Source organism: Equus przewalskii, chromosome 16 (assembly GCF_037783145.1).
Source record: "Equus przewalskii isolate Varuska chromosome 16, EquPr2, whole genome shotgun sequence".
NCBI lineage: Eukaryota > Metazoa > Chordata > Mammalia > Perissodactyla > Equidae > Equus > Equus przewalskii.
This window is the reverse complement of record NC_091846.1, coordinates 18,794,168-18,808,947: the sequence shown is the minus strand read 5'-3', so window position 1 is coordinate 18,808,947 and position 14,780 is coordinate 18,794,168. Positions and strand designations below refer to the sequence as shown.

Sequence of the window (14,780 nt, the reverse complement as noted above, 5' to 3'; positions counted from 1 at the left end):
CTAACAGGTGATCTGGTGGTTAAGATCTGGCGCTCAGCGCCTCAGCCCGGGTTCCTTTCCTGGTCAGAGAACCACACGACTGATCTGTTGGTTGTCATACTGTGGCGGCTGCATGTTGCTGTGATGCTGAAAGCGATGCCCCCGGTATTTCAAACACCAGCAGGGTGACCCATGGTGGACAGGTTTCAGCAGAGCGCCCAGTCTAAGACAGACTAGGAAGAAGGACCTGGCCACCCACTTCCGGAACAATTGGCCATGAAAGCCCTGTGAAGAGCAGCAGAGCGTTGTCTGGTGGTGTGCCTGAAGGTGAGAGGATGGCGCGTAAAGACCGGGCAGGTTCCGTTCTGCTGTCCACAGTGCCGCCGGGAGTTGGAATCGACTCCACGGCACTAACAACAAAAATTTAGGGAAATTGTAGAAGGAACACAGTTAGGATAAATGCCTCATGATCTGGAACAGAAGGGAAGATGCTGGCATCTAAGGTTTTAGCCTCGCCTGGATTGTTTTGGGTTTTGTTTGTTGAGCTTCTTAGTTTCTGATAGTCTGTAAAGCACATGGCATTAAAGTGATATAGGAAGGACTTCCATTTTCACATTCTGAAAATTTAGAACTGTGCCCTTCCTTTCATAGAATGGTAGCTTTCTTCCATAGGGGGTTTTCCTGTGGGACACAGCCAGAGGCGACACTGTGCTGCTTTATAATTACGACCTTCTGAGAAGCAAAAAGCTTGGGATAGTTTTAATATCATTAAGTAAATTTTCTGTTCTATCCCTGAAGATTTTTTTTCTTAAATCCTAAATGTGTGCGGTTATTGGGTGAAGTGTTACCCTGAAATATTTAGGTTTTCGGCTAATATGAGAGCTTATTAAAGATAGGCAAACCGCAGAGCACTGTCTGCTTTCTCCTTGCAAAGTTTCCTCCTTGCCCTTCCTTCCATGCTAGTGTCCCTGTCTTCACTCTTTGTTTCCTTATGCCATGGACCCATTCACTTGTAACTCACTTCTTTACCAAACATTTTGTCCTCCAATGTATTCTTGAAAACCGCCACCTCTTGGGGCCTCTTTCAGGGTTTGTTCTCTGTAAGGTAAACGGTGGTGGGTGAGTAGTGTTCGAGAAGAGATGAGAAAAAGCATTGTTCTAGTGATTGCCATCCTGGATATAATCTGTCGTCAGTCGACGGGCATATCTCCCTCTCCCTGAACCATCTCATAGACGCATGTGTTCTGACTCAGGTCACCTAAAATGCCGACCCCACACGCTAGTTAAATGCTCACCTTTTTTTTTTTTTTTTTTTTAAAGATTTTATTATTTCCTTTTTCTCCCCAAAGCCCCCCGGTACATAGTTGTATATTCTTCGTTGTGTGTTCTTCTAGTTGTGGTATGTGGGACGCTGCCTCAGCGTGGTCTCATGAGCAGTGCCATGTCCGCGCCCAGGATTCGAACCAACGAAACACTGGGCCACCTGCAGCGGAGCGCGCGAACTTAACCACTCGGCCACGGGGCCAGCCCCTATGCTCACCTTTTTTTAACTTAACATCTTCTTAAGGGGAGAACATAATTTTTCTCCAAATGAAGGATTGCAGCTCAGTTGTGAGGACATGGAAACAAGCCTGGGGAAGGCTGGCTGCCTGTGAAGCAGGAAGTTTGTGTTAAATGGTTTTTGGTCAAGTTGTAACCATTCATGATGGCTTAAAGATTCCTGGTTGTACATCCCTTTACTTCCTATCACAAAGTAGCCAAGCTTGCTTTCTTCAGCTTCGTGTCAGGTGGTGCACTAAGCACCTTCCTTGTATCCTGTGCTGTTCAGTCCCTAACCATCCTGTGTGATGCTCGCGACCGTGCCACAGATGTCAGGACTCAGGCTTGGTGAGATCAACCGGCTCAGCTCGGAGTGGCCCCCCGATTAGTCTCACCTTGGATTCGACCTTCTCAGGGTGCTTGTGAGTTCTTCCATTTGTCCTTCTGGTACTGTTTTATACGAGAGCACAATCTCCCACATTCTTTTTTTAGTAGAAGCTACTTTAATGTAGTCGTATTTTCCTTCTTTTGGAATGATTTGAGTCAGAGATAAAGCTGTTTAGAGCTAAATGTGTGCCCGTAGCCATTTGAGAACCTATAGCTAAGAAGTGGTTCGGTTGGAGGAGGACACTGTATGTTCTTGATACTTGTCTTACATTTCTTCTAGCACGAAAGCCCATGTGGGTCTGCTTTTTGTAAATGAACGCCCATAGCTTTCCATTTGCATTTTAATCTTTCTGAATTCTATGTTCCCTAATATAAAATGAGTGTGCTAGGCCAGATGGCATTCCTAGTGCCTTCCTGGCTTGCAAGTTCTGTGAGGTTGTGAGTTCTCAGTCCACTGCCCTGGGATTAGTGGAGAAGTCCGAATCCTCACTGCAGACCAGGGGTGAGAGTGGCCTTTGGAATCTATTGATGTTCAGGTGGGCAGGACAAGTTTCTGGGAAATGAAATCGGCCTTAGGGAAGAAGAGCTGAATGCCAGGGTCTAGCATCTGAGCATGTGGGTTAGCTATTCACAGCAGATCTTTTATTACAACACTTTTATAAGTTGAATTTATATGCTGTCTATTGACATCACTTGTAAAAACTGGCAAAGGATCACGTTTTCCTTCTGTTTGCAAGCAAAATGGATTATTTTTACAAAGTTGTTTTATTAGCAACTCTAGTGGGAACTCTGTGTTGAACAGAGATTATTCCTACTTTCTCCTCAGTTTGTTTCGTCTTGTAGAAGTGCAGGAAGAGATGGTGTAATAGAGAGGAAGCAGGAGGAGGGAGTGAAGTCCACTCTGGGAGTCTACAGAATAATCACACGTGTTGACAAAGTTCACACAAATTAGATTTTTCCAAAAGCATTTCGTCTAGTTTGTCTAGCATTTTAAAAGAATTTCTAGAATTTCTAGAACAGCAAGTTCATTTAGTCATGTGTTCCAGTGTCTTAGTTTGAAGTTCTCTTTGTTTGACTTGGTCACTGTTGCCACACCCACCCTCTCACAGGCAGTGGGCACTTCTAGGCTGTGGCGGCCTCTCTCGGGACCTTTCCATTTTCCTTGCGGGTCCCCACAGTCTCTTTATGCAAGCTTTCCCCCAGGCGATGCAAACATCTGAAATTCACACTTCAGCTGCTATGGTTTCCTGCCACAGAGAGTAACCCAGTCGGATTAAAAGCAAATCATATTTTGTAAATGTATTACTTGTTGGGGCAGAAAATGAGTTTTGCAAACTCGTATTTGTAAACAGAATTGTTTCCGTTCCCTCAAGATGCGCACATGTAACCTCAGTCTTAAGTATGTTCCTTTGCTGCTGCTCAACAGTGGCGATGGCAAAGCCAAGGACGCGGTTTTTCCAGCTGGCAGCCGTGTTGCATGCAGAGTTATGAAACCTTTGTTTGAGTCCTAGCTGGGGAGTTCATTTTCTGAGCCTCAGTTTTCCATTTCTAAAACAGGGCCAATAATACCTGCCTTATAGGGCTCTTCCAAGGACGGAACCAGAGGATGTATTGAAAACAGTTTGTGAACTGTTTTTGTAAGGTAAAATACAAAGTGTGAAGGCCAGGGGTTCCTGAGCCAGATAGATTCAGCTTAAGTTGCTGGTTTTGTTTTATTTCTGGTTAAACACAAAGAGCAGAGTGGTCTTAGAACTGCCTAGCAGAAAGAAAAGTGGGATGGAGCAGCGATAGGAAGACCCCTGGCTGAGAGGTGGTGGTCTCCATACATGCCAGTGGGGCAGGCTGGGTGGAGCCAAGCTGGCAGGTCAGGTCAGAAGGCAGGATTCAGGAGAGCGAGGGTCCAGGGAAGCCCGGAGTAAAGAGAGGTGGTCAGGAAGGAGCCTGGGGCAGGGAGATGGGTGCAGCCAGAGGTCTGGACCAGACCATGTCTTCAGCCTAGTCCTGGGCGGGTGGAGAGTTTGTTGGACTTAACTCCAGGGCTGGTTCTGCTCCCTTGGTTTTCTTTGTGGGGGCTTCTAGTAGACTAGAAGTCTACTCTAATAGACTGGTGGTCTCTAAATGTTTTTTTTTAAGAATCACGTACCTTTTTTGATAGAACATTTATTCATTTATACTATACTAATGTATGTGTACATTGTATAACACATTGCAAATATAAATTTTTTAAAAAGTGGGATAAAAATTTAAAGTAAATGAAAGGTATAAAGATTTCTTCTTGCACTTCAACGCTGTCTGAATCTTTCTTTAGGCAGTGGGGCTAGGAGCATCCTGAGGAGGGGCAGTTTCTGTCCCATATCCTCAGACGGTCTCTAGGGGCCAGCCTCAGGGCCTAGCTTCCTCCAGCCAGGAAGGCAGTGGACCAGTTGAGCCCGGTCATGACCGTGCTCCGTGGAGGCAGGCTCCAGACTGTTGCCTGGTGAAGTAGCCCTGCTCCGGCACCTGCTGCCACTTCCCCCACCGCACGCTGTCTGCATCCAGAGCTCCGAGAGCGAGCTCACCTTGAGAAGACCTCAGGGTTCTAATGACACTGACCAGCAAGCGCCTTACAGACCAGCTTTAGTATCTGAGTTCCTTCCTTAACATCTGTCCACAGCATCTGAGACACTATCTAGTGCAGAGAAAATATCTTAACTCTGACCCCAAAACTGGTCTGTTTTTTCCAGTAACTGACAGGTAAAAGTCTCATATTAGTGGGAACTGTGCAAGGTTGATTATAAAGAAATGAGACTTATGTTTATAGTAAGATAAGTTTGTGAAACACAGACATATTATTTTAAAGATACCGTCATCCTAATAATAACAACAATAATAACATCAGCTAATATTGATTGAGGTAACATGTGTTACCTCGTGTAGTCTTGCAGTAACCCTGTAAATGCAGGACCTATTAATCCACTTAACAGATACTTGGGTGCCTAGTCAGTGATGGAGCTGTGAGGATACAGTGTACATGAAGACAGACCAGGTCCCCCAGGTTACGCAGCTTACAGGGTAGTGGGGGGCCAGACATGCCCCCCAAGGGACCAGACATAGCAGAGTCATAATTGTATGAGTAAACAAGGTCCTGTGTTAGCTGCAGGCTGGGATGGGGTTATCAGGAAAGGCTTCGGGAAAGAAGGGACACTTGGGCTGAGACAGAAGTTGAGGGGTTGGGCGACCTTTTGTGGGAAAAAGTCAGTGCTCCTGGACAGTCCTTTGTGCATCGTTTTCTGTCCTGAGTGGCTATTTATGTGGACTTGTTCTCTCCCCGGGTTGATCATAAAACACCTAGAGGGCAGACTGTATCTAATTCCTTCTGTGTCCTTCGCTGCACCTAGCACAGAGGGCCTAATAAATGTTACTTGGCATAAATTGGTACAGAATGCATAGATAAGAGATGCGTAAGATGTCACATCTTGCCTGTGATGTTTTGGGGATGTCAATCAACAGACGTTCATTGAATATATCTTGTGTGTAGAGCATCTGTGAGGGGCTTTGAAATTAGGAAATAATAGACTCTGGCCCCTTGCCTTTTAAGGAGCTGAGTCCAGTGTTTAGATGGCATAAAATAGGACACCTGAGAGTTAGAAACAGCCAGCAGAGCAAGTTGAACAAGCAAGTGCATACTGTGTTCAGGGTACTCCTTCCCCCAATGCGATCCGTGGAGGTTGCTGGGTCAGGCTTCCCAAGAAGAATGGGCTGCACTGCTTGGGGTGGCCAGGCATACAGATGCTGGGGGAGCAGGTCACAGAGCGGTTATGTGCAGAGGAAAGCCACCTGAGCCCGAGCAGAAAGCCCCGGCTGCAGAGGACGACAGCTAGTGGAGAGGAAATTTGCTGACTTGTCTTGTTCTCTAGTGGCGTCCTGCAGAAACTCAGGATTCGGGTACCTAGTTTCCAGTGTGCGAGTCCCGTCCTCACACCCTCCCTCTTTCCCTGTGTAATATTTGTTCACAGTTCAAGACCTGAGGATCTCAGTGCTGACAGTCACGTGTGGTTTTGCTGCCCAGTTCCACGGGTGGACTACACTTCCCTCCGGCCTCGGCTGTGTCCGGCAGACATTGGCAGACATCATATCATTAATAGCAACATGTATTTTTATAAGATTTACCTATTCAACACCCCCACTCCCTACCACCTCCATTGGAAATTATAGCTTCTTTAGTGTCCTGCTGGCTACGTGAAAAACAGGAATTTATGTAATAAGCCCTGCACAGCAAACCTTTTCCTGTTTGGAAAAAAATTTTTTTAATTGTTGGCAAAGTTAGGAGACAGCTCTGTTACTCAAAGAGCGACCTGAAATGTCCTCTTGGAAGAATATGTAGCATAATGTTTTGATAAGTAAGGGATTGCCGTGGGCCTTTTTTGGGTAAATCAAAGTAATGAGTTAGTATATCTATGTCCCACCTGAGTTGGTGAACGCCTCCTGAACTATTGAAAGATTTCATCGTTAGGTGTTCTGCAGACTTGTTAAAAGTGTCCCCCCGATCGCAGTTGCAAATAATCTGATTTAATTATGTGTGCTGTGGAGCTGCGACCCCCTCCCCCAGTCAGTGCAGGAGGCCAGGAAGCCACTATCTAGGAAGATCTTCCTTCTTTATCATTAACTAAATGTGACAGGGACAGGAGTCAAGCTTCCTTTCCTCCAGAGATTTCATCATAGCTTATCAGTGTGTCTATTGTGTTAAAGAACAAGATAGTCATGATGGAATATCGTGCAGATGCCTAAATTTTCGTGTATGGAACACGTCGCAGGGTCAGAGGACTCGGCTCCATTCCAGGCTTCCCTCAGGGCAGGCCTGCTTCTTTGCGGAGGAATTCCGGACTGGGTTTGCTGGTGGTGGTGGGCACAGCAGATGAGGCTGTGGCTATGGGAGCGTGCATGTGCGTGTGTGTGTGTGTGTGTAAAACCTTCCCAGAGGATTTGGGGTGTCTTAGGGGATTGGAATAGGATGTTAGGGGAATGTAGTATTTGGCCTCTTTTAGGGGTTCTTGTATGGATTTAAAGCCGCCACGTCTTCCTGGAAGCTTCTCTTGAGTTGGGGTTAGATCCATAGGTGGGGAGGAAGAGAGAATTCTTGGAAACAAAAGAAATCCTCACTGCCATCAGCTTACACACCTATCCAGCATCCAGGCTGGAGACTCCTGTTCAGGGCCCTGTCTGACCCGCACTCCTTGTGTGCCCTGGCAGAGGGCTTGTCACATAGCTGCTGTGTTGCAATCCTTGGGTGGAATGTAGTACAGAGGGTCAGAGGGCATTTTGAAATGTGGATTTCTTAGCTCTGACTGTCTGGCCTCACTCTGACTTTTGTATCTCCCTTTAGAAAGTGAGATTCTTTTCTTTTCTGTTTCCTACCTTCTTTAACAAGAAAAAACTTGAGCTTATGGTTTGTGTTAGAGCCCCAGCCTTATCCTGCTGTGCAAAGGCTTTGTTCTGGCGCGATGATTGGCACTCAGGCATCTGCATCCCACATCGATGGCATGAGGATGTGGGTGTTCTGGCTGCATCCCTGGGTGACCACGAATTCAGCCAATGCCTTTTTGTGGTCAGGGAGGGGGCCCACAGGGGTTCAGGGAACTTGATCAGCTGAGCCTTGCACCAGTTGGCAGAGGAGGCCAGGGAAGTCTGGGTGCCATGTGCACAGCCCTGTTCCCAGGGATCTAGGACACCCAGAATCTCACTCCTGGACCTGGGATCAGGGACCTGAGCCCAGAGGCTGCTGAAGGAGCAGACAGTAAGAGTCTGCTGTGTGCCCTGTCCTGTGCTAGGGGCAAAAAGCTATAAGACAAGGTCCCTCCTTCTTAGGAGCCCACTTTTCCTCTTCCAGGCTTGTGTCAGAGGCTCTCCGGATGCTGACAGTCTCACCGAGTGTCCAGCAGGGGCATCAAATTGGGGCTTTCTGTTGGCAGCCTGGCTCCACTGCTTCTACTGGAGCTTGGGACCGTCTCCAGCCCCCTTCACCGTGGGTTTGGAGTTGTGGGTTTGTGTCTGTAATACCTGTATGCTGCAGCCGCACCCCAGCGAATAGGAGGAGGGAAACAGGGCTCAGAATGGTGATATCCTGGGCCCCCAAAGTCGGGATCTAATACCTTATTCTCAGGGACTGCTTATCATGTACCAGACACCGCTGAGCAGTTTACATCCTGTAACTCAGTGAATCCATATAGCAACCCTCCAAGGGTCTTTTATCTATCTCTGTTTTACAGTGAGGAAACTTGAGGCATACAGGGGCCGAGCAGTTCACCGTGGTTATGTAGCCAGTGAGCAGCAGAGCCCCCTAAGTCAAAAGCAGTTGGTTTTCTTTCCTAGTCTCCTGGGGTGTACGTGGCGCACTTTGTCATGGAGCTGTGCTTGGCGGATCGAAACCTCAGGCTCTTTGTAGTCTCCACTACTTACTCCCTTCCCAGGTCCTCTTTTTGGCCAGAACGTCACCTCTGATGCAGTGTCATCGAGGTAACTGGTGCATACTACTGGTTATTTTTTGGGGAGGGGGGTGGCAAACAACACTTAAATTTAAATTTTTCCCCTTTTTGGCAGTTCAACTTTCTAAAATAAAAAAAAATGACTCTTTTCCTTATATTTACGTAATGAACTTAAAGGATGTAAATCTATCTAGTTCTTATTAATTTTTAGGCTTTTAATTCTTGACTAAGAATATATCCTGCTCATTTCTATCTTCCGTAATCATGTGGGCCCAGAAATATCAAACTTCTTGGTCTGCGTGAATGGCATATGTGCAATCTGAAGAGAATTGGCAGTAATTTTAGGGTTGATAGAATGGAAGGGTTTTTGATAGTGCCTTGATATGGAGTACTATTTGCATAGCGTTGTAGCTAAGCAAAATTTCAGTAGTTTTAAGACAAGTTCCTGTAATTTCTCTGTAAAATGTAGCTATATAAAAGAAGGTATTTACAATAATGCATACTTAATTTTGTCTCCTCATTAAATTAATATACAGATACTATTTTCTGTTTTTTTGCTGAGGAACATTCGCCCTGAGCTAACATCTGTTGCAAATCTTCCCTCTTCTTTTTTGCTTGAGGAAGATTCACCCTGAGCTAACATCTATGCCAATCTTTCTCTGTTTTGTGTGTGGGTTGCCACCACAGAATGGCCACTGACGAGTGGTGTAGGTCTGCACCCAGGAACCAAACCTGGGCTGCCAAAGTGGAGCGCACCGAACCTAACCACTAGGCCACAAGGCCGGCTCCTACAGATACGATTTCTCTTGTACTAGTTTGAGCTCTTTTATAGTGGAGTTCTGAACTATAATGACTGTTCAGGTTGAAATCTGTACCATAAACTCTTTTAAAAGGTTACTTGTCTTCCACGTGATGATGTATCTTTGTTGAATAGTAAGTTTTCCAAGTGGAGAAGTATTGCATTCCTAACGTGATGTTTTGCTTTACAGAATTCAATTCGTCATAACCTGTCCCTCCACAGCAAGTTCATTCGTGTGCAGAATGAAGGAACTGGAAAAAGTTCTTGGTGGATGCTCAATCCAGAGGGAGGCAAGAGTGGGAAATCCCCCAGGAGAAGAGCTGCATCCATGGACAACAACAGTAAATTTGCTAAGAGCCGGGGCCGGGCTGCCAAGAAGAAAGCCTCCCTCCAGTCTGGCCAGGAGGGGGCTGGGGACAGCCCGGGATCTCAGTTTTCTAAGTGGCCTGCAAGCCCTGGCTCTCACAGCAATGATGACTTTGATAACTGGAGTACATTTCGTCCTCGAACTAGCTCAAATGCTAGTACCATTAGTGGGAGACTTTCTCCCATTATGACCGAACAGGATGACCTTGGAGATGGGGACGTGCATTCTATGTACCCGCCCTCTGCCGCAAAGATGGCTTCTACTCTGCCCAGTTTGTCTGAGATAAGCAATCCTGAAAACATGGAAAATCTTCTGGATAATCTCAACCTTCTCTCATCACCAACGTCATTGACTGTTTCAACCCAGTCTTCACCCGGCACCATGATGCAGCAGACGCCGTGCTACTCCTTTGCACCACCGAACACCAGTCTGAATTCACCCAGCCCAAACTACCAAAAATACACATACGGCCAATCCGGCATGAGCCCTTTGCCCCAGATGCCTATGCAAACACTTCAGGACAACAAATCGAGTTATGGAGGTATGAATCAGTATAACTGTGCACCGGGGCTCTTGAAGGAATTACTTACTTCTGACTCTCCTCCCCATAATGACATTATGACTCAGGTTGATCCTGCGGTGGCTCAAACCAACAGCCGGGTCCTTGGCCAGAATGTGTTGATGGGCCCTAATTCGGTCATGCCAGCCTATGGCAGCCAGGCATCTCATAACAAAATGATGAGTCCCAGCTCCCATACCCACCCTGGACATGCTCAGCCGACGTCTGCAGTTAATGGGCGTGCCTTGCCCCACGCGGTTAACACCATGCCCCACACCTCGGGTATGAACCGATTGGCCCCAGTGAAGACAGCTTTACAAGTGCCTCTGCCCCACCCCATGCAGATGAGCGCCCTGGGGGGCTATTCCTCGGTGAGCAGCTGCAATGGCTACGGCAGGATGGGCATTCTCCACCAGGAGAAGCTCCCAAGTGACTTGGATGGCATGTTTATTGAGCGCTTGGACTGTGACATGGAGTCCATCATTCGGAACGACCTCATGGATGGAGATACATTGGATTTTAACTTTGACAATGTGTTGCCCAACCAAAGCTTCCCGCACAGTGTCAAGACAACGACACACAGCTGGGTGTCAGGCTAAGAGTGAGTGAGTGAGCAGGTAAGATCACCCCAAGATCAAAAGACTTCCTGAAAACACAACTTAAAAGGGAGGAACACAGTGGCTTTCCAGGTGCCTTCCACACTTAGGACTTTTTGGATTTCAGCTGGCTGCCCCGTGAAGAGGCATCTTTTATCATTCATTCTCTACCCGTTTTGCAGCTTATAAATTTTCCTTTTGAGCTTAAACATGAGGAAGCTTCCTCTAACTGCTTTAAAGATTCTCTTTTGACAGTTAGATGGCTGCATCTTTTTAGTAGCTCTTCAATAAATGAATACATTTGATACAAATCAAATATTGAAGAGGTTTTTTTAAAAGTGAAATTTTCCTCATTGAATGATTTCAGAGCTGTTTGAGAAAGCTCTAGCCGCCCCCCCCCCCCGCCAAGTATGTCTGTCACTCTATGTTAAATTGAATCGCTTCTAATTTGGCTATATTTTCATTGTGTGTGTGTTTTTTTCTAGGCTACACTTAAAAGTACTTCAGATTGTCTGACAGCAGGAACTGAGAGAAGCAGTCCAAAGATGTCCTTCACCCCTCCTTTTCGTTTTCTTGATTAAAAAAAAAAAAAAGCGTTTCTTTTTTCCTTTCGTCAAACTTGGCAGCGAAGACACTTTTCCTGTACAGGATGTTTGCCCACTGTTTGCAGGTTATGTGCTGCTGTAGATAAGGACTGTGCCATTGGAAATTTCATTACAATGAAGTGCCAAACTCACTACACCATCTAATTGCAGAAAAGACTTTTCAGATCCCGGTGTGCTTTCAAGTTTTGTATATAAGCTGTAGCTACAGAATTGTATTTGTGTGTGTTTTTGTTTTTTTTAAATATCCATTTGGTCCAAGGAAAGTTTATACTCTTTTTGTAATACTGTGATGGTCTCATGTCCTTGGTAAGTTAAACTTTTGTTTGTACTACCTGTGTTCTGCTGAACTGACGAATCACAAAGAACCAAGTTCCCCATTCTGCACCTCTACTGAATGGCTTTGGACGTGTTCACATTGCCACATAATGAGAACCAGTAGCCTGATGCCAGTCTGCTGAATTAATGGACTTGTCACTCTTTTGGAAAGAAAAAAAAAAAGGTTAAATGCCAGCCTTGTACAGGTTTTTCTATTTTTTTTGTTTATTTTGTTATTTGCAAATTTGTACAAACATTTAAATGGTTCTAATTTCCAGATAAATGATTTTTGATGTTATTGTTGGGACTTGAGATCATTTTTGGAATAGATATTGAACTGTTATGTTTTCTTATAACTAGAGTCTACTTTGTTACATAGTCTGCTTGTAAATTTGTGGAATCCCAGATATTGGAGGCAGCATCCATAATTTTCATTTTGTATTTCTAACTGGATTAGTACTAATTTTATACGTGCTTAACTGGTTTGTACACTTTGGGATGCTACTTGGTGATGTTTTCTGACTAATCTTAAAATCATTGTAATTAGTACTCGCGTACTCAATGTGTCTGGCCCTGTTTTGGCGGGACGGTGTACAGTTATGGACATTTTGTGTTTCATGTTTAGGAGAACTTAATGTGTTTGTATGTATGTATTTTAAAGAAATTCCATCTGCTTCTATAGCCTGTGATTCAGCACACCGCAGAACATCGAGTCTTCTGATGGACGCCTGTGTGCTGGTCGTCTCAGTTACTCCTGGGAGGCCTCGTAATGTGTGTAGACCAGAAAGGGAGACAGACCCGCATCTAAATCAGCGCTCCTTTCCCACACTGGGGGTTGTGATCAACTTAACCTTTTTGAGCTGAGCTTCAGCAGAAGTTTCCCCTCATAGTTCCGTGTTGTGGTTTTGGCCGAGGGGGAGGCTGGTTTTGTAGCTCCGCCTTGAAGGATTGTCAGCATTCACCTGGCATCCCTTTCCTCTCTGTCCTGTAGGTTACTTAGCACCTTGGCAATTTAAGTGGAAGGAGGACATTTGAAAGTGGGACTTGAGTGATTTGTTCAATGCTTTGTGTTCACAAGTGCACGTGGCCACCAAATGGAACAGAACTTGGTTAAAAATAGGGGCAATTAATTTGAAAACCAACAAACCAGCTGTAAGTTGTATATTTGAATTTATTTTAAAAGCATTAGCATAAGTTAAGAATTGGAGAATTTCTTTAGCCTTTAGCAATGTAAACTATAATTCTAATCATTATGTTTTAATATTTTCTAATTACCTGTAACTGACAGACCAAGTTAACCGGCTTTGCGTCCCATTTAATCCATCAGTACTTTCAAGTCATGTGGAATGCCCAAAGTCAGCACAATAAAAGGAGCAGAGGCACAAAAATGTTCGCCTTGCCTCCTCGAGAAGGCTCTGATCTCTGTGTACTTAGCCCAGATCACACATGCTTTGTCTTGCCTGTGAATTGCGTCTCTATTGGCCTGGTTTTTCCTCCATGTTTAACAAGAACACAAGTGTTGCTGATAGATTTCCTACAGGAGGCCAGCTCTATCGTAAGCTTCCCACTGTGACTTCGGCTATTTTGAAAATATTAAACAGCCACCTCTCTAACCATCTTCATTGCTGGCCACTCCAAAATATGTCTGGTGTTAGAAAGCCTAGTTCCTCTATCAGTGCCTCCCGCGTGTGGAATAGAACCGGTTGGTGCCAGAGTACTCACGTTCCTATTTCTGTGACCACGCACTACCCCCTCCTCCTCCTGTGCCGTCACACAGCGAGCCTCAGAGCCCCTTTCACCCATTAAAGAGCTAAACCACAGCTAAAATCACTGTTCAGATCTTACTACTTCATAAAGTGACTTTTGAAAAGGTGTTTCTTCCTCCTGAGTCTGTGTAAATATGTTTCTTTTCCTTCAAGTTTTCCCTTGTGTTGGAATAACATGACTCCCGGGTAGCTTTCTGGGGTACAGTGAAGTCCACTGAAAGGCACCTTGTCTGCTTGGAAAACAAACATTCTGTGACCTCTGATAATTCTTTTTCTGTACGAATACTGACTTTCTGGAGTAATTAGTGTATCAGTTATTGTACATGATTGCTTTGTGAAATGTGCAAATGATATCACCTATGCAGCCTTGTTTGATTTATTTCCTCTGGTTTGTACTGTTATTAAAAGCATATTGTATTATAGAGCTATTCAGATATTTTAAATATAAAGTATTGTTTCCGTAATATAGACGTATGGGATTATATTTAGGTAATAGATGCATTACTTGGAAAGTTCTGCTTTGACAAACTGACAAAGTCTAAACTAATTAGCAAATGTTGTATCCCGGTGAGCAGTAAATCAATGGGACATCCCAAGAAGAGGAGAAGGACACGTAAAATGGAAATGGTTCTCCAAGGGTATGCAATTTGGACTCGTTCAACTGCTGGATATATGTTACCATTCCCCCTTACCCCAAACCCCACCGCCCACCCCTTCCTTGAAATGCTTATATTCAGTTCTTAATTTATAACTGACTTTTAAACAAGAAGTTTCTCTTGCAGTTTTAGTTTGGGAGTAATCAGTAAAAAAATGCAATATGGTTTATACAAACAAAACAGCCTGGCATTACTCTTGGCCTCCTCTTTGAGGGTGGTACGCGGCCCAGCAGTGTGGCCGCGTAAATCCTGTCAGGACGTAGTCATGCCCCCTGCATTTCGCTGCTCGAGGTTAGCACCAGTGCAAATTCCATGTTCCTGTTCCGATACTCTGAGAAGTGCCTGATGATGCTGATGTACTTACAGACACAAGAACAATCTTTGCTATTATTGTATAAAGCCATAAATGTACATAAATTATGTCTAAATGGTTTGGTGTCTTTCTTTTCTAATTGTACACAGTAAGCTTTTTATTAGGATTTTTTTTTTTTAAATGTTTAGCTATCACTTGAGTTAAACCTTGTCAGCTGCAGTGCCACGGTTTATTCAAATCTGGTATTTCCTTTGGAGGGTGGGGGTGGGGAGCGGAACGGGCCCTCCGGGACCCAACCAATAGCCCCTGAGAACTGAAGAACAAGTGAAATCCCTGATAACAAGCAACCCTGGAGTATTCGTCTTTGGAATGTCTGAAACTGCATCCGGCACAGTAATTACCAGGCATATTAAATCTCATGTCAGAACAGACTGTGCT

General features: G+C 44.9%; 1 protein-coding gene across 1 annotated transcript in view; it reads left to right on the top strand.

Moving 5' to 3' along the window:
• FOXO1 (forkhead box O1) overlaps positions 1–14,457 on the top strand; it is an 89,711-nt gene extending 75,254 nt beyond the window's left edge. Inside the window, exons 2-3 of the mRNA XM_008521790.2 lie at positions 9,356–10,708; positions 11,173–14,457. Coding sequence (XP_008520012.2) covers positions 9,356–10,690 — 1,335 coding nt within the window. The 3' untranslated portion in view covers positions 10,691–10,708; positions 11,173–14,457. The remainder of the gene's footprint in view (positions 1–9,355; positions 10,709–11,172) is intronic.
• Positions 14,458–14,780: the final 323 nt, after the last annotated feature.